General features: G+C 41.5%; 1 protein-coding gene across 1 annotated transcript in view; it reads right to left on the bottom strand.

The window, feature by feature from the left end:
• The window catches only part of PLD1 (phospholipase D1), a gene marked incomplete at its 3' end in the record, with an annotated part of 135,026 nt that overhangs the window by 9,452 nt on the left and 105,015 nt on the right, over positions 1-20,559 (bottom strand). The window contains exons 20-22 of the mRNA XM_081329791.1: positions 17,005-17,093; positions 7,222-7,335; positions 277-326 (exon numbers count right to left, since the gene is read on the bottom strand). Coding sequence (XP_081185917.1) covers positions 277-326; positions 7,222-7,335; positions 17,005-17,093 — 253 coding nt within the window. The remainder of the gene's footprint in view (positions 1-276; positions 327-7,221; positions 7,336-17,004; positions 17,094-20,559) is intronic.

The following is a 20,559-nucleotide window of genomic DNA, read 5'->3' as shown; positions in this document are numbered from 1 at the left end:
AGCTCATTTAGAATCACATCCAAAGGGATGCATGCGATAAGATAGCAGGGCTTTTTTCCCCCCTTCCCCAGACACCCAGATGTTGTTTTGCTAGTTTGTTTTCATTATTTTTGAAGATTTCCCTGACACATTTGAAGCCTCCTACATTAGCAATTACATAATCCTGAAATTATTCCAGATACTAAATGCTTTATGGTAAATCAATCAAGAAGGTTTGGTTGGTGTCCTCAAGACCCAATGGTGAGGGGAACACAGAGACCCAGGCAAAGGACTTACTTTCAGCTTTCAGCTGTCCCAAGATTGAATTTTCTCCTCTGCACATGGTCCTGGAAAAATTAAAGTCACCATTACATTTACAAAAGAGCTACATGTGAATGAGTTTATAAGAATGTGTTTAGCTGAAATCATCAGATACATCTCTCTCTCTCTCCTATCTACCTACCTACCTACCTACCTACCTACCTACCTACCTATCTATCTATCTATCTATCTATCTATCTATCTATCTATCTATCTATCTATCTATCTATCTATCTATCTATCTATCTATCATCTAATCTATCTAATCTATCTGCAGTTCCGAAAGTTGCACTGAGAAGAGAGATCATGAGGTCTAGAAAACATTGAACAACCTTAAGTTGCAGAAGGCCAAGAAAACGTTTTTGCTTTCTCTAAGTCTTAAAGGAAGTCAGCAGTCTGAAGCCTCTGACGCTTCTCTGTGCAACCTGAAATCTGAAGCCTTAAGGCTATGTCCTAATGTATATGAATTCAGGTTGCAGAGCTCCTTTTGAAAGTCAGGGGAAAAAGCAAAGAAAACAACAGTGTTGTCCAATACCTGGCTGACTTCGGCTGATCTAGAAAAGCTAAGCAATGGGAGATCCTCATCTAATAACAGAGCAGTAGGCTGAACTGGGAAATCAATAAAATATCCTAGAAGAAAGCAAGGCCAGCCATTTCTCTTGTCAAGAAAACTACATGGTTGTGTCTATGACAGAGTTCCTCAACCTTTCCGGGGTTGGAGGCCCGGATGGGGGCAAGGGGAAAAAGAGGGGATGGTTTTGTGGGACCGGTAGTGGGCCGTGGCCCACAGGTTGAGGACCCCTGGTCTATGACATTAGCAGGAGTTGAGATCAACCTGATGAAAATGTTACTTTTTATGCAACAGCTCCTGTGACTTGTCAATCATATAGTGAACTTAAGACTTGTCCCCAATAACCTATTCGAAGAAAGCTTTCTGACTGTGTCTCAGAACTGTTGGACATATTTGTATGAAGGAAAATTACATATGAGCACAGATATAGAACTGGAAAACTCCCATCATGAAGCAATACATGATGGGGACAGTAGTCTGGAAAAAAGATTAGTGGACACCTGGTCAAATAGGTGCCTATACTGGGAAAATAAGGGAGCTTCTTATGCTTCTAAATAAATATATATATGCCACCCTAAATAGGAATCACTGTACAGATTTTCCAAGCCTGGCATGTTTCCACCTTAGGAGTTCTTCAAGGCAACAAGGTAGACACAAAAGATCCTCTTTGAACACAATTGTAAATGGGCATTATTAAAGCAAGTCCTATACCAGATTTGGTCTACTGAATGATACCAATATGTAAGACATAGAACATACAACACACAATAATAGGGTTGGAAGGGACTTTGGAGGTCTTCTAGTCCAACCCCCTGCTCAAACAGGAGACCCTAATATCATTCTGGACAAACAGTTGTCCAGTGTCTTCTTGAAAACCTCCAGTGATGGAACACCCACAAGTTCTGAAAGCAACCCGTTTCACTAATTCATTGTTCCCACTGTCAGGAAATCTCTCTTTAGTTCTAGGTTGGTCTCTCTTTAATGATTTTTTTTACACCTGTTACTTGTTGTCCTGTCTTCAGGTGCTTTGAAGAATAGGTTGACCCCTTCTTTTCTATAATAGCTGCTCGAATATTGGAAGACTGCTCTCATATCAACCCCAGTTCTTCTCTTTGTTTGACTAGACCAGGGGTAGGCAACCTCGGCTCTTTTATGACTCATGGACTTCAACTCCCAGAATTCCTGAGCCAGCTATGCTGGCTCAGGATTTCTGGGAGTTGAAGTCCATGAGTCATAAAAGAGTCGCGGTTGCCTACCCCTGGACTAGACCTACCTAGTTGCCTCACATCATTTTGAAAATCAGCATTAAAAATATATATGCCCATATGTATCACTTAATTTATTTTGAAGTAGGCAGTGCTTTTTTTGTAAAAGAAAAAGGTGCTGGAACTCACACATGTCATACAACCTGACTTGCCTAACCTACAAGTTTCTATCCAAAAAAGGTGCTGGAACTCCGTTCTGAGCGTTCTATGAGAAAAAAAGCCCTGGAAGTAGGTATCTGTAAAACAAAGAGGTAGACTGCCCCAGCTCCAGCCCCAGTCACAATACACAATGGGAAAAGGAAAGAAGAAAGATTAATTAAAAAGCCAGAAAAGGCATTCTAGATTTTCTTGGCGAGACACAACCCCAAACTCAGTGCTCCCTCTGCTGACTCTTTAGCAGAAATACATAATAAAATGAGCTTTGTTCAGCTCTGAGAAGGTCTAACACTGACCCTGTTGGATTGCTGGCAAGAGGAAAGGGGGTTGAAGATGCTTAAAGTGATTCAAAAACTTATTATAAAATATTGTTTCATAGTGGTTTTACACTGCTTATTTTATAAACTGCATTTCCACTTCAGGGCTTGGACTGGTGAAGTCCCTGAGATGTTTGTGGAGTTTCCAATGGCACTGTTGTCCATCACAGCTGCACGGTTCCCTGCCAGCACTCCATCGTCTTTCCTCCCCAACTGGATGGGATATAGCTGGGTACCTGAGTAGTTTTCTATGAAAGCATCACTCAGACCAACACCTATTTAGCTTCAACTATATTGCTGCTTTATGTGAAGCTACTCCTTCTCACTGATGCTTCTTATCACTGTGATAATCCTAAAGATGGGACCTTTTTCTTTGAATTCCTGCTCAAAATGCCAGTTTTTGAGTCAAATGAACCCCAATAGCAGCCTCGTTTTGACACATAGTCAATAACACCTGTGTATGATTTGACTCTATGGTGCTGGAGAAGACTCCTGCGAGTCCCTTGAATTGCAAGGCGATCAAACCGGTCAGTCCTAGAGGAGATCAACCCTGACTGCTCTTTAGAAGGCCAGATCCTGAAGTTGAAACTCAAATACTTTGGCCACCTAATGAGAAGGAAGGACTCACTGGACAAGAGCCTAATGCTGGGAAAGGTTGAGGGTAAGAGAAGAAGGGGACGACAGAGAATGAGGTGGCTAGATGGAGTCACTGAAGCAGTAGGTGTAAGCCTAAATGGACTCCAGAAGATGATAGAGGACAGGAAGGCCTGGAGGAACATTGTCCATGGGGTCGCGATGGGTCAGACACGACTTCGCAACTAACAACAATGATTTGACTACAAGAAATACTTCATGAGCATATGTTCTCCACTTATTTTGAATATTTAAAGATTGGGTAGAGGGACCACTTTTAGTCTGCCATCATATCGAGGACATGCTTAGCCTTAGTACTACACATTAATCCATTTTTACAGCTTCATACAATAAACTGAACCCTCAGTAAACATAACATAATATGTAAAGCCAAACATTTTTTCTTAAGGTTAATGCTACCCAAACTAAACATGCTTCATAAATGAATCTTTTAGATCCTCACCTAACTATTTTATGTGAATGTAACCAGAGTCAGAGAATCGGATGCATGCTAACTTTGATATCACCTTTTACTTCCTTTCTCCTTCCTTTTCCTTCCATGTTGCCAATGGAAACTCGGTAGGATAGGGCCCTACTCTGAATCTAGAAACTGCCAACATTTGCTGTATCTAAACCCTAAACAATGTAACACAATCTATAATTTAAAATTTAAAGACATCCTCTCCTTTAACACAAGCACAAGAGAAGTAGAATTTCCTATGACTTTGTTGTTGTTGTTGTTAGTTGCGAAGTCGTGTCCGACCCATCGCGACCCTATGGACAATGTTCCTCCAGGCCTTCCTGTCCTCTACCATCTTCTGGAGTCCATCTAGGGTCACGCCTACTGCTTCAGTGACTCCATCCAGCCACCTCATTCTCTGTCGTCCCCTTCTTCTATTGCCCTCAATCTTTCCCAGCATTAGGCTCTTCTCCAGTGAGTCCTTCCTTCTCATTAGGTGGCCAAAGTATTTGAGTTTTAGCTTCAGGATCTGGCCTTCTAAAGAGCAGTCAGGGTTGATCTCCTCTAGGACTAATCGGTTTGATCGCCTTGCAGTCCAAGGAACTCGCAGGAGTCTTCTCCAGCACCATAGTTCAAAGGCTTCAATTCTTTGGCGCTCAGCCTTTCTTATGGTCCAGCTTTCACTGCCATACATTGCAACTGGGAAGACCATAGCCTTGACTATACGCACTTTTGTTGACAGGGTGATGTCTCTGCTTTTTAGTGTGCTGTCTAGATTTGCCATGGCTTTCCTCCCAAGGAGCAAGCGTCTTTTAATTTCTTGGCTACAGTCCCCATCTGCAGTGATCTTGGAGCCCAGGAAAATAAAATCTGTCACTACCTCCATTTCTTCCCCATCTATTTGCCAGGAATTGAGAGGGCCAGATGCCATGATCTTGGTTTTCTTAATGTTTAGTTTCAACCCAAGCTTTGCACTCTCCTTCTTCACCCACAACAAGAGGCTCTTTAGTTCTTCTTCACTTTCTGCCATTAGAGTGGTATCATCTGCATATCTTAGGTTGTTGATGTTTCTTCCGGCAATCTTAATTCCAACTTTTGATTCATCTAGCCCTGCCTTTCTCATGATGTGCTCTGCATATAAGTTAAATAGGCAAGGCGACAGTATACAGCCTTGCCAGAATCCTTTCCCAATTTGGAACCAATCAGTGGTTCCGTGTCCAGTTCTCACTGTTGCTACTTAGATTTCTCAAGAGACAAATAAGATGGTCTGGTACTCCCATCTCTTTAAGAACTTGCCACAGTTTGTTATGATCCACACAATCAAAGGCTTTAGCATAGTCAATGAAGCAGAAGTAGATGTTTTTCTGGAACTCTCTAGATTTCTCCATGATCCAGCATATGTTAGCAATTTGATCTCTAGTTCCTCTGCCTCTTCGAAATCCTGCCTGTACTTCTGGTAGTTCTCGATCCACATACTGCTGGAGTCTAGCTTGTAGAATTTTAAGCATAACTTTACTAGCATGAGAAATGAGTGCAATGGTGCGATAGTTTGAACATTCTTTGGCACTGCCTTTCTTTGGAATTGGAATGTAAACTGATCTTTTCCAATCCTGTGGCCACTGTTGAGTTTTCCAAATTTGCTGGCAAATTGAGTGTAGCACTTTTACTGCATCGTCTTTTAAGATTTTGAATAGCTCAGCTGGAATACTGTCACCTCCACTAGCTTTGTTGTTGCTCAGCTTTTCTAAGGCCCACTTCACTTCACATTCTAGGATGTCTGGCTCGAGGTCAGTGACCACCTCATTGTGATTATCAGGGACGTTAAGCTCATTCTTGTATAGTTCTTCTGTGTAATTTTGCCACCTCTTCTTAATCTCTTCTGCCTCTGTTAGGTCCCTGCCATTTTGGTCCTTTATCATGCCCAGTTTTGCATGAAACGTTCCTTTCATCTCTCCAATTTTCTTGAAAAGATCTCTGGTCCTCCCTATTCTATTGTTTTCTTTTATTTCTTTGCATTGTTCATTTAAGAAGGCATTCTTATCTCTTCTAGCTATTCTTTGGAATTCTGCATTTAATTGGGCATGACTTTACCAGCTAGTAAACTGGAGGAAAGGTTATAAAAATGAAATAAATTCTACAGATCTAATCATAGATTCTTGGTTAATATGTCTACCACTATCTTGGAGGAAAAGGATTACTCCAGCAAATGATTCTTGCTTGCTTTTCCTAGATGTTCCTTGAATCTGACAAATTGAAACTTTAAATCACAGTCTCTGGAACAATTTTTATCTACACTTTTTCCCATCACAGTAGCAGGTTTATTTTCCCAGAAGATCAATCTCCCACTTCAAACTACAGAGTAACTTTTCTCTTTAGCAGAAAGGGCTAAGATGAAGAAAATCTTCTTGAAAATCTCAACTACGCTTCAGTCTACAGATCCTATGTATTGGATGTGTCCAAGAGCTAGCATCTTGGTTCTAGTCTGATGTACATTACGGAGGAAGAAAAAGAAATGCCTTGGTAAGACCACACTTGGAATATTGCATCCAGTTTTGATTGCCTTGACATAAAAAAGATGTTGAGAATCTAGGAAGAGTACAGATAAGGGCAATAAAGGTGGTTAGGGGACTGCAGGCTAAAATATATGAAGAATGGTTGCAGAACGGTTTAATGAAAAGAAGGACTAGGGGGTGACATGATAGCAGTGTTCCAATATTTGAGGGGCTGCAACAAAGAAGAGGGGGCTCAAGCTATTCTTCAAAGCACCTGAAAACAGGACAAGGAACAATGGATGGAAACTAATCAAGGAGACAACCAGTGGTGGGATTCAGCCAGTTCGCACCACTTCGGCATTTTGTTGCCCAGAATGGACTTCCGGAAGCGGCATCCACACAGAGAACTGGTTGTTCACATATTTGAATCCCACCACTGGAGACAACCAACCTAGAACTAAGGAGAAATTACAGTATCCAATCTGGGTCAGTCACTGGGACCAGAGCTTTAGTTTTCCAAGCTTTCGGACTTGTACTGGAACCCATCCTCAGGACCCAGATTGGATCCTGCAACATTATCCTGGGACCCATATATTCACCTTCATTGGTAAGGAGAAATTTCCTAATGGAATGAATCAGTGAAATGACTTGCTTCCAGAAGTTTTGGGTGCTCCAACAGTGGAAGATTTTAAGAAGAGATTAGACAGCCATTTGTCTGAAATGACATAGGGTTTCTGGTTGGACTAGAAGATCTCCAAGGTCCCTTCCAACTCTGTTATTCTTTTAGCCTAGCATTGCAGGCACCATAGTAAGTTCTGCTCATCATGAAATCTAGGCAGCAATGAAGATCTACATCTTAAGAGTTTGTTTCAGCAGATGGCCCTATGGCCAAGGGCTTCTTTTACTCTGGAGCCTCTCAATTTGTTTTTTTTTTTGAATCTGGGCCAAGCATCCATTAGATTCCCTACTAAAGTACTTTACTACATTTTTGAAAATAAAAGGATCCAGGCCAGACCTGTAAAGTTACCTGTAGTTAAAATGCATAATGGCCTGAAGAGCATTGCCTCCTCCTGTTGAAATATCACCTTCAAAACCAGGCAGCAGGGGAATCACTACGTAGACTCGGTACCGTTTGTTTTCCCTAAAAGAAAAACAACAAGTAATTTAGCTTTGTGACAATATTGTGTATTTTACAGCACTGGCAATTCAGTACAATACAGGTAGTCCTCAGCTCATGACTGCAATTGGGACTGGAATCCTGATTGTTGAGTGAAAGGTCATTAAATGAGAAGTTATGTGACTGTATTGCTCAAGAACCACAAACCCAGCACTCCTGATTACATTCATTAAGCAATCTCCCAGAATCTTTAAGCAGCTGGACCAAGGAGCTGCCTGCTGAAGGATTTCAGCTTCCCGCAGAGCTGAAATCTTCTGGCAGGCAGCCCTTTTGCTCTCAAACAATTTGAAAAACGAATCCTATTGGCAGGCAGCAGCAGCTTGCAACCTTCTCTGCCAATTTCCACTGACTTTCTCAGGAAGGTTGACAAGCTTTCAGATCACAATCACATGAATGCAGGAAAGGGTGGGATGCTTTGCAATAGCTGAAAGTGCATTATGGGCTAAAGAACCTTTTCCAAGACTATCATAATTTTGAACCACCATAAAAATAAACAGCCAAAAATTGAGGACTACCTGTAGAAGCACTCATGATGTTACCTAGACTAACTAAATATCTGCACCAAGAACTCTATAGTTCAACTATGAGTTGGAAGTGCTTTACAAGCCATAAAGAGTCCTGTTATAACTGTCGTAATTTTGGAGCAACATTAAACAGTCATAAGTTGAGGACTACCTGTACAGGCACTCATGATGTTACCTTTTTGGTAACTAAATATCTGCCAGAAAACCACCAAGCTCAGAGAGCAACAAGGATGCCATAGTTCAACCCTGAGCTATAGATATTCTCTTTTATTTGAAGATGTATATTGGAAGATCAGGGAACTGATGATTTATTTAAATATATAAACACAGAGAAATGTTTAGGTGGGGTTTATTTCTGAATTGTCTACGTAAAGAACGATGATCTGTAAAACTTGTTCACAAATTTTTACAAACATGTGAAAGGGCGGTAGAACATAAAAATAGCAAATTCTCTCACAGATTATCTTCACTTTACAGTTCTGCTATGCTTCTCACAGCCCTCCCATTTCACATACACCACACCAAATCACTAGACAAACAAGCAAGAACAGACATTGAACAAAGATTGGTAAATCTTTGTTTGATGAACAAATTACATTTGGCAGCACTTGTATTTTATAGATTTCAAATGATTTAATCAAGTTGTTAGCACTGCTAAGATCTTTCCCATCCTGGCACTTTCCAGAAACCCTGGGCTACAATGTTGTTTATTATATTTTTAAAGCATCCAACAAAACTGAGTTCTCTCTGGGATAGAGATCTATATACTACTAAAACTCTCCTGTCTGTACCTTTAACAGGGTGAAATGATGCCTATTAGGGCAACGCTTTTTCAACCAAGGTACTTCAAATGGGTTAACTTAAAGTATGCCCAGACCATTACTTTAGTGAGAATGAAATTTTGGATTGTTTTTGCCATTTCAGTGCTGCTGCTGTTTAGAACCACCTCTGTGCTGCTGCAGTCACATGATCCTCATTTACAACATTCCCTGACGCCTTCCCACAAGTCACTGGGGAAGCCTGGGGAGCTGGCAAGGAGGAAGTCAATGGCAATCGTATGACTTTAGCTGACAGTGGGAGAAAGGCAGCGGGTTGGGACTTGCAACTTCCTTCCTGTGAAGCTTTCAGTGAGAGAGTCAATGGGAAACCATGCAGGGAAGGTTAGAAATTGCTCAGGTAAGGAAAAATATCTGAAAGGATGACCCAAAGAATGACCCATGGGTTGTCTAGTATCTATTTAAAAGACAGTATAAAATATATTGAAAAGCAATCAAACTAATAATAAAAACAGCTACATATATATAAAAATAGCAGCAATATTTAAATAAAAACAAAAATAAGTAAACCAAAATAAAATGAGCCATAAATATATAGTGGTTCTAAAATGGTTGATTAAAATGCTCAGAAAAAATTGAAAACACTTAGAAACATGTGCTGGGTAAGTCTCTCTGATAGAGATAGTAGAAACTGTAGCCTCACACTTCAGGAGACTATCATGCTGGGGAAATTAACTAGACTAGAGAGAGCTCCAAATCTACCCAAAATCTAATTCCCAGTATTATTTGGAGGAACTGAAGTTGTACTGGGCAAAAAAATAATTTTATAATACAGGTCACACCAAAGAGAAATCCATATTTTCCTAAAAAATTCATCTTCTTAGAACAACAACCGAATAAAATCATATGAATATTTCTGAAGCCAAGCTAGGAAATACAGCTTCTGTCACTCACTTTGATTTGCAAACTGCCTTTCCCTTTTAATCCGAAAGTATTGCTCTTATCTAATTGACATATTATATCATGTTGTCCAGCCAATTTCTGGGCTATTTTATTTCCGGAGAAGCCCTTGTGTCTCTTTAGTTAGAAATCTTACATGCATGCACTATACCCATAATGTGTAAGTTGCCAATGTGTAGAACTGACATGGAGACTAGCCTTCCAAATACACATGTTACAATTTGGAATGTTTAAAAAGGATGACTTTGTATTGAGATGTAATCCAAGGAGACAGGCCGTAACCAGTAGGTGGCGAACATCATATGGCTTGGATAAAATTGACTGGGGAAATGGAAGGAAATCCATCAGTAATTAGTTTCTGAGCCATTAAAAGGCACTTGGGGCTTTTGAAAAAGAAACAGTCAACATCATATTAAACAATTAAAAATAATTTTAGATAATTAATACCAGACATATGAGAAGTTATATGACAATAATGCCAGGAGGCTAATGCAATGAAAACTCCTTTCACCAAGTCACAAAGGAGGTGAGACTTCTGGGTTGCAAAGAGTGCAATTTTAAATTATATATTCATTTCAAGTACAGCAACTATTTCTGCCATTGGAGGTCAGGCTGAACAGAAAGGGAAATCAATCAATCTTCACACTTCCAAAGTGTGAGATAATATCTGAATATTTCAGTTTTGTAAGGAGTCGATTCTAAGCAAATTTTGCAAATCCCTTATGGATATACGTCACTATGAACAGCAGCATCTGTAGAAGATTGTGGAAAAGCTGAACCAAGTAAAACCTCTATTAATGCACTGATTGTATTCATGTAGTCATCAGGGATTGAATTTATGCATAATAAGTTGAAATCTCCCTGCAAACCATACAGAACACCCCAAAGCATAGAATTACACTGTATAGAGATCATGGTGTGTGTGTGTGTGTGTGTGTGTCCAAACTTTTGTTTGCCTGGGCTGCCCTGAGTGAAGAGGAATTGTCTTGGGACACATGTAAAATATATATTCAGGTAGTCCTTGACTTACAACCATTTATTTAGTGACCATGCAAAGTTACAATGACATTGAAAACAACGACTTATGATTGCTTTTCACACTTCCGACCACTGCAGCACCCCTGTGGTCAAGTAATTAAAATCCAGATGCTTGGCAATTGCCCTGTATTTATGACCACTGCTGTATACCAGGGTCATGTGATCACCTTCTGATAAGCAATGTTAATGGGGAAGCCAGATTCACTTAACAACCGTGTTATTAACTGAACAACTGCAATGATTCGTTTAATAACTGTGACAAGAAAGGTCGTAAAATGGGGCAAAATTTACTTAACAACTGTCTTGCTTAGCAATGGAAACCTTGGAGTCAATAGTGGTAGTAAGCCAAGGATTGATTACCTGTAATATAGTTAATGTATATAAATCACATACTAGCTTTCCAGGGTCATGGCTTGGACATACCTGGAGTAGGCAATCAAGAGTAGGCAATCTTTAGCCATAGATATATGGCCTGTGGACCAGCTCCTAGTTCAATGTTCAAATGTTCTCTTAAAGGGATCAGATCATACTGTACTTCTGGCTAAAAAGAACATTTTTTCCGAATCACTTGGGGGAAAAGTAAAGTCAGAATAAGAGAGAGAGAAGGATGTAGTCATAACCACATCAAGCTCTATCTAGCCCAAACAAACTGCTCTCGAGGGACGAGGGTCCAAAACTGTAACAAGAAGACATCTGTATTAATAGCTTCTGAAGCTAGCAGGGATAAGAAGACCTGGTATCTGTTTGAAATGGATTGTTCCTAAAATCCACTGTTTATATAAGTAATAAAAATACATCCTTATTTTTGTAAAGACTAGGGTACTTTGTCTGTGTGCTTTTCCTGAAATTAGTTTTCAAGGGTAAACATAAACTTGGCTTAAAATTAAAGACTATCATCTGTGTGAGACAGGACAGAGAGCACATATGTGAAGTTAATTAACGAAACTTTTCAAAATTAATTAGACAAATTAATCACCCAGGAGCAACCTACTTCATTAAAAACAGCTACAGCATGCCTGGAAAAACAGAACATTTGTTATTTATTTATCAGAGAAACTGAAGTTGCAAAGATGTGATCGTATTTATTAAATATGTTTCCATTGTCTCAAGGACTGAGAGGTGTATATTCAGAGGGTGGGAATTCTCCATCTGACCTTTCCATTAGAGGCAGTCCTTGACTTATGACCACAGTGAGGATCAGGATTTCCACTGTAAGTCATTGCAGTCAAGTTGGACCTGATCTTATGACAAATTTTACAGCAAAAATACAGCACCAGTCATTAAAATCCAGCTTCCCCAATGTTTCCCCCCCTCCTGGAAATTAGCAAAAAAGATTGCAAATCATGATCACGTAATTGCAGGGCACTGCAACAGGTTGTAAACGCAAGTAGTCCTCAAGCACCAAATTGTGATCAGGGGCTGTGAGGTGGCACAACAATATAGACTAGACTAGAATTCTTTATTGGCCAAGTGTGATTGGACACAGAAAGAATTTGTCTCTGGTGCATAAGCTTTCCGTGTACATACAAACACAAAATGATCGTTCATAGATCATAAATCATAGTTTCAATCATTATTCATAAGACACAACACTCAGTGATGCTCATAGGATGCTAAATAAGCAATCAACATAAATCATACTAAGATACTGAATAAAACAATTAATAATAATTAATAAGCGCAAGTACAGGTCATCACTTTTTCCAAGATCTTTGTAACTTTGAAGCATTATTAAATGAATGGTCATAAGTTGAGGACTACCTGAACCATTTAAATAATTACACAAGAGCAAAATTTACAGACCAGAAGATGCAAAGGCAAAGTATTTTATACAGTATATATCTGTTATTTTTACCACTTACTGGCCAACAGGAGGCAGTATATGACTGGTTTCATTGTCATTGGAACTTATCAATTTTAGATCTCAATCATTTCAACTTATTTTGATAAGAATTGAAACTATAGATTTTGTTCACCATTATGTAGTGCACTCTGTATATGTAGGGGTGTGGGTCTATACATATGTTGTGTATGTTTAGGTGTGTGTCATGTATGTTTCACTTTGAGAGCGGGCAACTAAATTTCATTTTGATGTGTGCCATTGTGCCCACAATAAAAAAATAACAATAAAGGTTATCTTATCTTACCTCAGAAGACATATTTTTCTTGTCTTATATTCCATCCAAATCTATAACTCAGAAATGGGGGAACTGGGGCAATTCAGATGTAGCCAAACTACAACTCCCTGAAGTCCTAGCTAGCATTGCCAAAGGTGATATATGTCGCCTCCAGGCTCCGATGGGAAGGATAATATCCCCAGTGCTCAGAGTATCGACACAAAAATCAGGTATCTTTTCTCCAATTCTCTTACTGAGAAACATTTTTGCTTATCTGTCTGCAGAACACTAAGTGGAAAAACAGAAAATGTAGCTTGGTATTTTGTTTTGCTACCAAATGGAATTCTGGAGATCCAATTTAGTTGAAACATTTGGGCTCTTGCAGCATAAATGCTGATCTGGAAGCCAAGCCGCAGGTCTCACTATCAATCAAGCTTCTGCAAATGCTCTGGGGATTGAGAATTGATCACTTGCTTTGATAGGAATACAATTTGTTACAATGCCTATGCCACTACCTGAATCACAATTATACCCAGGGAAACATATTCTGCCTCTTTAGCTATATTCTGTGCCATGGAAAACCAAGGCTCCATTTAGAATTATGTAAATGCACTTTTCATTTGCATAACTTCTTCGGCTAACAAGAGTTGTTGAACCTGTAAGCAACCTGGAAAGGTTTCAGCCAAGGCCTTCCTAGAGGCTCAATAGTTTAAAAAAAAATTGTGGAAACTGACTACAAAATACAAGTAGTCCTCAACTTACAACCATTCATTTAGTGATGGTTGAAAGTTACGATGGCATTGAAAAAAGTGATTTATGACCGTATTTCACACTTATGACCAGTGGTGGGATCCAGTCAGTTTGCATCACTTCGGCAGAACCGGTAGCTAATTTTTTGTTGCCCAGGCCCAGAATGGACTTCCGGAAGCAGCATCCACACAGAGAACCGGTTGGTCACATATTTGAATCCCACCACTGCTTATATCTGTGTTCTGGTTATTTATTTTCTTCTGTGTCTTTATTGGAATGGCACCACAGACACCTTAATAAAGAAGAGGAAAGAATGGCATGGACATCTCTCAGTAAATTAAGATAGAAGGCTCATATGCTAATCTAGAGATTCATCTTTTTCTTTCTCTCTAGGACTTCCTGGCAGCTCCTCTTCTTATAATTAATGCCTCTTTGAAAGCTTGGTAAATTCCCATTGTGCTTTGTTTCATGTATTTAAGGATTTCTTGACTCGAGACCAAGCAGCAGAAAAGTCCAAGCACGGATCAAGCACATATATCCCAGAGTTCAGTGGTGGGATTCAGCCAGTTTGGCAGAACCGGAAGCTAATTTTTTGTTGCCCAGACCCAGAATGGACTTCCGGAAGCGGCATCCACACAGAGAACCGGCTGTTCACATATTTGAACCCCACCACTGCTTACAACTTCAGCATCCTTGCGCTCATGTCATCAAAATTTGGACGCTTGGCAACTGACTCGTATTTATGACAGTTGCGGTGTCCTGGGGTCACGTCATTCCCTTTTGTGACCTGAGAAGCAGAGTCAAGGGGGAAGCCAGATTTACTTAACTGTGTTAACTAAATTAACAACTGCAGCGATTCACTTAGCCACTGTGGCAAGAAACGTCATAAAATGGGGCAAAACTCACTTAACAACTGTCTTGCTTAGCAATGGAAATTTTGAGCTCAGTTGTGGTCATACGTCGAGGACTACCTGTAATAAGTAATGCCACCCTAACCACGCATAACTCCAAACAAATCTCCCTGAATTTAGGAAGGCTTGCTCCTGACCAGATGTAAATAATTCTTTTACAGGCACATATGAACCAGTTGTGAAGCGTCTGAATTTTATTTGCGTGATCGGTGGGGGTGTGTGTTTGTGCAATAGTCATAAGTGTGAAAATCAGTCATTTAATCACTTTTTTCAGTGCCGTTGTGTCTTTGAACGGTCACTAAACGAACTGCTGTAAGTCGAGGACTACCTGTATATCCCATTTGGTTTTTTTAAAATAATTGTGCCATTCGGTAACTGATTTATATTTGGGCCTGAGGATTCCAGATAATAATAATAATAATAATAATAATAATAATAATAATAATAATAATAATAATAAACACTGTCATAAACTCACTGAAAAGCAGCAGTCTAGGAAAAAAAGCAGGAACTGAAAAGGTTATACATGAAAGCTGTTAAATCCAAAGCTGCTGTAACAGTCTCACAGTTCAGAGATGATCCAGGGCTACAGCGGCTAATGATTGGGCTTCTTGAAATGCAAGCCTTCCTTTCAGAAATTCCAGACAATTCTCAATGTTCTTTCTCGCCCAGACTATGCGAAGCTACAATGCTCTTCAAGACATTGTTAGGTTAGAATATTCCACCCTGCCAAGACCTTTCATTCCCTTATATAAAAGGTAGTCACTTGCCATTCAGGTAAACAGCAACATTTTACATATCACTTAAGTGATTAAACAAAGAGAAGTGGAAAAGACACACACAGGTGTGCACGCGCACGCGCGCGCACACACACAAACACACACAAACACACACACAAACCTCAGTTCTCATCAAGCATTTAGATAGAGAAGGAAAATCGTGGTAATATCTGGCAACATCAAGTGAGAAGGTGTAACATGTTATTTGGCCCCTGAGTTTCAACATTCTGCCTATAAATCCAGACTTATACTTGTGGGTGTGACAAATCTGCCTTGGACAATGGGCCCATATTGTTGAAAAGCTGCATCAATCATGAGATAAAAAAACATACACAACGACAGAAATCTACACAGTAATCTTTCTGGCCACAAGCCACTGATGGATATTTATTGTTTAATTCATTTCAGGAATAGGCTGAGAACTTATAATAATAGTCTGGATGAATATGGCCTGTCCATTTCCATCATCGCAAAAGGAAGCAATATTTTTCCCTTGGCGTTCCTTGGGGATATTGGTTGTTTTCTTGCAGGTGTTTCATTACTTGCCTAGCTACAATCATCAGTGCTAGCCTAGCCTAGCATATCACCTAGCACTGATGGTGTATCCTAGTCAGGTAATGAAATGTCTACAAGAAAACAACTAAGCTCTGAGAACACCAAGAACCCTGAGCTACAAATATTCTATTATTCTTTTTTTCATATGATAGCTAAAGTATAAAATACCGGTAATATCAGTGCAGTATTGAGGACTGTAAAGTTACTGCTTGAAGTTACAGTAAAATTTATTTTTGTTTTATCAGAAAAAAGAAGGCCACGTCTATTTCAGTTTTGATTGCAAACCCCTCTCATTCCAGCAAATTCCATAAAATCTGCCAATTCTTGAAGATTATCTAACTTTTAATTAGCTCATCATATAAAATATATCTGGACCAGGGCTTTTTTTCTCATAGAATGCTCAGAACGGAGTTCCGGCACCTTTTTTGGATGGAACCTTCTAGGGTAGGCAAGGCAGGTTGTATGACATGTGTGAGTTCCGGCACCTTTTTCTTTTACAAAAAAAAAGCACTGATCTGGACAATTCTGGTTCCGTCAGCCAAGAAACAGAGATGAGCACCATGCCTTAGAATTGATACAACTTGACAGGTAAACCTTTACCTTTTTTGACTATCTAACTTAGAAGGCTTTTAACTGTGCTTCCCCTAGGTTGCTAGAAAAGTCTAAGCCCGTGGTGGCGAACCTATGGCACACGTGCCACAGGTTGCACGCAGAGCGCTCTCTATGGGCCCGCGTGCCGTCACCCCAGTCCTAGGCCTTCAGCTGGGTTTTATAAAACTTTTTCACTTTAGGCCTACTCTGCCTTATGCAAAAAAAAAGGTTTAATCAATCAATTTCAACTTCTGGCAGAACTTCTTTTTTTTCTGGCAGAAAAAAAAAGATCTCACAAAGTTGGAATTGATTGATTGAACTTTTTAGTCCTCACCCAGTCTGCCATTACCACTGCAGCCACGCCCACCCAATGGGCCACGCCCACCCAATGGGCCACACCCATCCAATGGGCCACGCCCAGCCAGACCCGACGCTACATAAGTGGGTTTTGGGTTGCAGTTTGGGCACTTGGTCTCTAAAAGGTTCGCCATCACTGGTTTCTAAGCTAATGTTTCTCAATCTTGGCAAATTTAAGTAGGTCTGGATCTCAATTTCAGAATTCCTCAGCAAGTTTTTTCCACTGCAAAAATAGTTGCAAAACACCCCCCCCCATTTTTTTGCAGCTAGGTTACCTGTAAGCTTTGAGAATTCTGTGTGCAATGGCATCACCAATTCGGTTCGACACAAGTTTGTCATCGGCGCAGCTAATAAAAAACTGGTTCTATAATGGGGGAAAGAAAAACAGAAAGAAATTGCACACATTTATGCTGCTAACAAAACTGAGTTATTGCATGTTTTTAATGTACAATAGGGACGCGGTGGCTCAGTGGGTTAGGACGCTGAGCTTGTCGATCTGAAGGTCGGCAGTTTGGCGGGTCGAATCCCGAGTGCCGCGTGACAGAGTGAGCGCCTGTTACTCGTCCCAGCTTCTGCCAACCTAGCAGTTCGAAAGCACGTAAAAATGCAAGTAGAAAAATAGGGACCACTCCGGTGGGAAGGTAACAGCGTTCCGTGCGCCTTTGGCGTCTAGTCATGCCGGCCACATGACCACGGAGACGTCCTCGGACAAGCGCTGGCTCTTCGGCTTTGAAACGGAGATGAGCACCGGCCCCTAGAGTCGGAAACGACTAGCACGCATGTGTGGGGGAACCTTTACCTTTACCTTAATGTACAATATATGGAAAGGCAACCCTTTCTAAAGGAGCAGCTCTGGGATTATTTGTAAGATTATTTTGGGAAATCTGACGAGAAGAAGTCAGAGAATATTGGCTTTTCTAAAAGTGGAATCTATAATTAATAACCTTCTCTTCCAGTTACTACCTTAGCCTCAGGAAAGCACTGAGCAAAATCCCAGTGCTTTCTATTTACATAGAAAGCTGTGCTCTCAATGCCCTGGGAAACAACTCCCAGAATTCCTGCTGGCTGCTTGAGAATTCTGGGACATTTATTTCCCAACACTTCTGAAAAACACAAGGTCATGGAAAGTTCTGGCTGGAATATACTATTTCATCAAAGAGTGCATCTTGGAATGAATTCCAGAATTCTCAGCCATGCAGAAAGGTTCCCTAGCAGACAGATTAAAGTTTCTTCAATTCTTGGAAGGAAGAAAGTTTCTCGAGAGATGCCTCTTCTGAAGAGCTGCATGGAGCACAGAGAAGGCAGCAGATCTTTTCAGTGATAGACACCACTTTGTGCAATATTCTTCCCCTGCTCTTTGAGGATTTAAGACAATTAAATCTACATTTTTTCCAGTGGCCTTTAACTATGGACTGTTATCGCAGTGATTTTCATTTACAAAATTATTTGCTTTGTTTCTCTCGATTATAACATTATAGTATAATGGGTTATACTCTGGTAGAGTGTAATAATGGTATAGTATAATCTACAACAGGGCTTTTCAACCTTTTCACCCATTGCACCACTTTTAGGATATGGCAACATCCGAGTACCACCAGTTGCCTAGCAAAGTGTTAAAAACTTGATGACCACACACACAAAAAAAGGAAAAAAGTGATGAAGTACAGGTAGTCCTCGACATACAACAGTTCGTTTAGTGACTGTTCGAGGTTACAGTGGCACTGGAAAAAGTGCCCCCCAAGCCACAGCCGAGCAAGACACCTGCCTGCCCGCCCGGTGGCACTCTTCCTCCTGTCTGAGGGTTTCATTGTTGTGAGCATTTCTGTTGAGCATTGGCAGTGGGGGTGAGGTGAGGGGTGCTTGGTTTTTATCCCCTCCCCTCTGCTGGGTGGTTGCAGCAGGTTTTGGTCACTTCACATGACCCTGGGACCGCCATAAATATGAATCAGTTGCCAAGCATCTGAATGTAAATCACAAGACCTGGAGATGCTGCAACATTCCAGCTGATCGGTGCTTCTTCTGGGCTCAGAAGCGCCAGGATCAGCGCCGGGCTCCACCTGGAGCCTGGCGCAGATCCTGGAGCTTCCGCTGAGCCCCGACAGCCCCGAAGAAGTGCTGATCCTGGTGCTTTCGCTGAGCCCTGACAGCCCTGCAGCTCCAGCCATCTCTCGCTCAGGCTTGTGCAGTGCTGCCACCGGTTCAGCTCATTCCCCTCCCCTGCTACCACTTTTCTAGGATGGCCGTGTACCACCTGCCAGGTGCCAATGTACCACAGGTAGTACCCGTACCACTGGTTGAAAAGCCCTGATCTACCACGACTGGGTGGCTAACAAAGAAGCAACATTATAACATTAAGTTATAATATTGTTTCTTTGTAACTCACCCAGTCTTTGCAGCTTGGGTCAGATAAAACTGTAAAACTGCGCAGCAACGTTTCTACCCAGGCTACTTGACGCCATCTCAGGATTGGCGGTTGAATTTCCAAGACTTATGGTTCTGGGAGACTTTAATCTACCTTCCCTGGGCAGTGCATCGGAGGTGGCCCGAGAGTTCATGGCTTCCATGACGGCCATGGACCTGACCCAAATTACCCAGGACCCAACTCACGAGGGAGGAAACATGCCTGATCTTATTTTTATCTCTGGGCAATGGCTTAATGGACTGGATGGGGTTACTCCAACATCGCAACCCCTTTCATGGACAGACCATTATCTCCTGCGGTTGGGCCTCCGTCACGTCACCCCCCGCTGTCAAGAGGCGGAACCGACCAGATGGTTCCGCCCCAGGCGCCTGATGGACCCAGATAAATTCCAGATGGCGCTTGGACTGATTCCCACCTCCCTCTCCCACAGCCCGGTCGAGTCCTTAGTTAATGCCTGGCAACAGGCTGCTTCGGAGGCTCTCGACCGCATTGACCCTTTGCGGCCTCTGACCCGGCGCAAGTCCCGACTCGCTCCTTGGTTCTCCAAGGACCTGCGGGAGATGAAACGCCGGAGAAGGGACCTAGAGAGCATTTGGAGAACCAGTCGATCCGAGTCTGACCAAACAAAGTTAAGATCCTTTTCTAGATCTTATCTTGTGGCAATGAGGGTGGCAAAGCGCGCTTACTTCACCACCCTCATTGCGTCCGCAGATAACTGCCCGGCCGCCCTATTTAGAGTGGTCCGCTCCCTTTTAAATCAAGGGACGGGAGAGGACCCCCTACAAGGACGGGCTGAGGAATTTAGTAAATATCTGGTGGACAAAATTGCTCAGATTCGGGCTGGTCTGGACTCTGACTGGGCAGTATCTGACGAGAGGAAAACGATGAATTTGGCTGAGAACATTTGGGAAGAGTTTGATCCTGTGACTCCGGATGAAGTGGACAAGATCATGGGTAAACTAAGTGCCGCCACATGTTTGTTGGACCCGTGTCCCTCCTGGCTAGTCTATGCATCTCGGGAGGTTACACGAGGCTGGCTCCTAGCAGTTATCAATGCCTCACTGAGTGAAGGGTACTTCCCTGCCGCCTTGAAAGAGGCGGTGGTAAGGCCCCTCCTTAAGAAACCTGCATTGGATCCAGCTATTTTAAACAACTTCCGTCCTGTCTCCAACCTTCGCTTTCTTGCGAAGGTCGTTGAGAGCGTGGTGGCACGACAGCTCCCTTTGATCCTGGAGGAAGCTGAGTATCTGGATCTGTACCAATCGGGTTTCAGACCCGGGTATAGCACGGAGACGGCATTGGTCGCACTGGTGAATGATCTCTGGCGTGCCCGAGATAGAGGTTATTCCTCTGTCCTGGTCCTATTAGATCTCTCAGTGGCTTTTGATACCATCGACCACGGTATCTT

The sequence above is a fragment of the Vipera berus genome (genome assembly GCF_964194415.1).
Source record: "Vipera berus genome assembly, chromosome: 5".
NCBI classification, from domain to species: domain Eukaryota; kingdom Metazoa; phylum Chordata; class Lepidosauria; order Squamata; family Viperidae; genus Vipera; species Vipera berus.
Note: the sequence above shows the minus strand (reverse complement) of the source record. Positions and strands in the feature narration are given on the sequence as shown.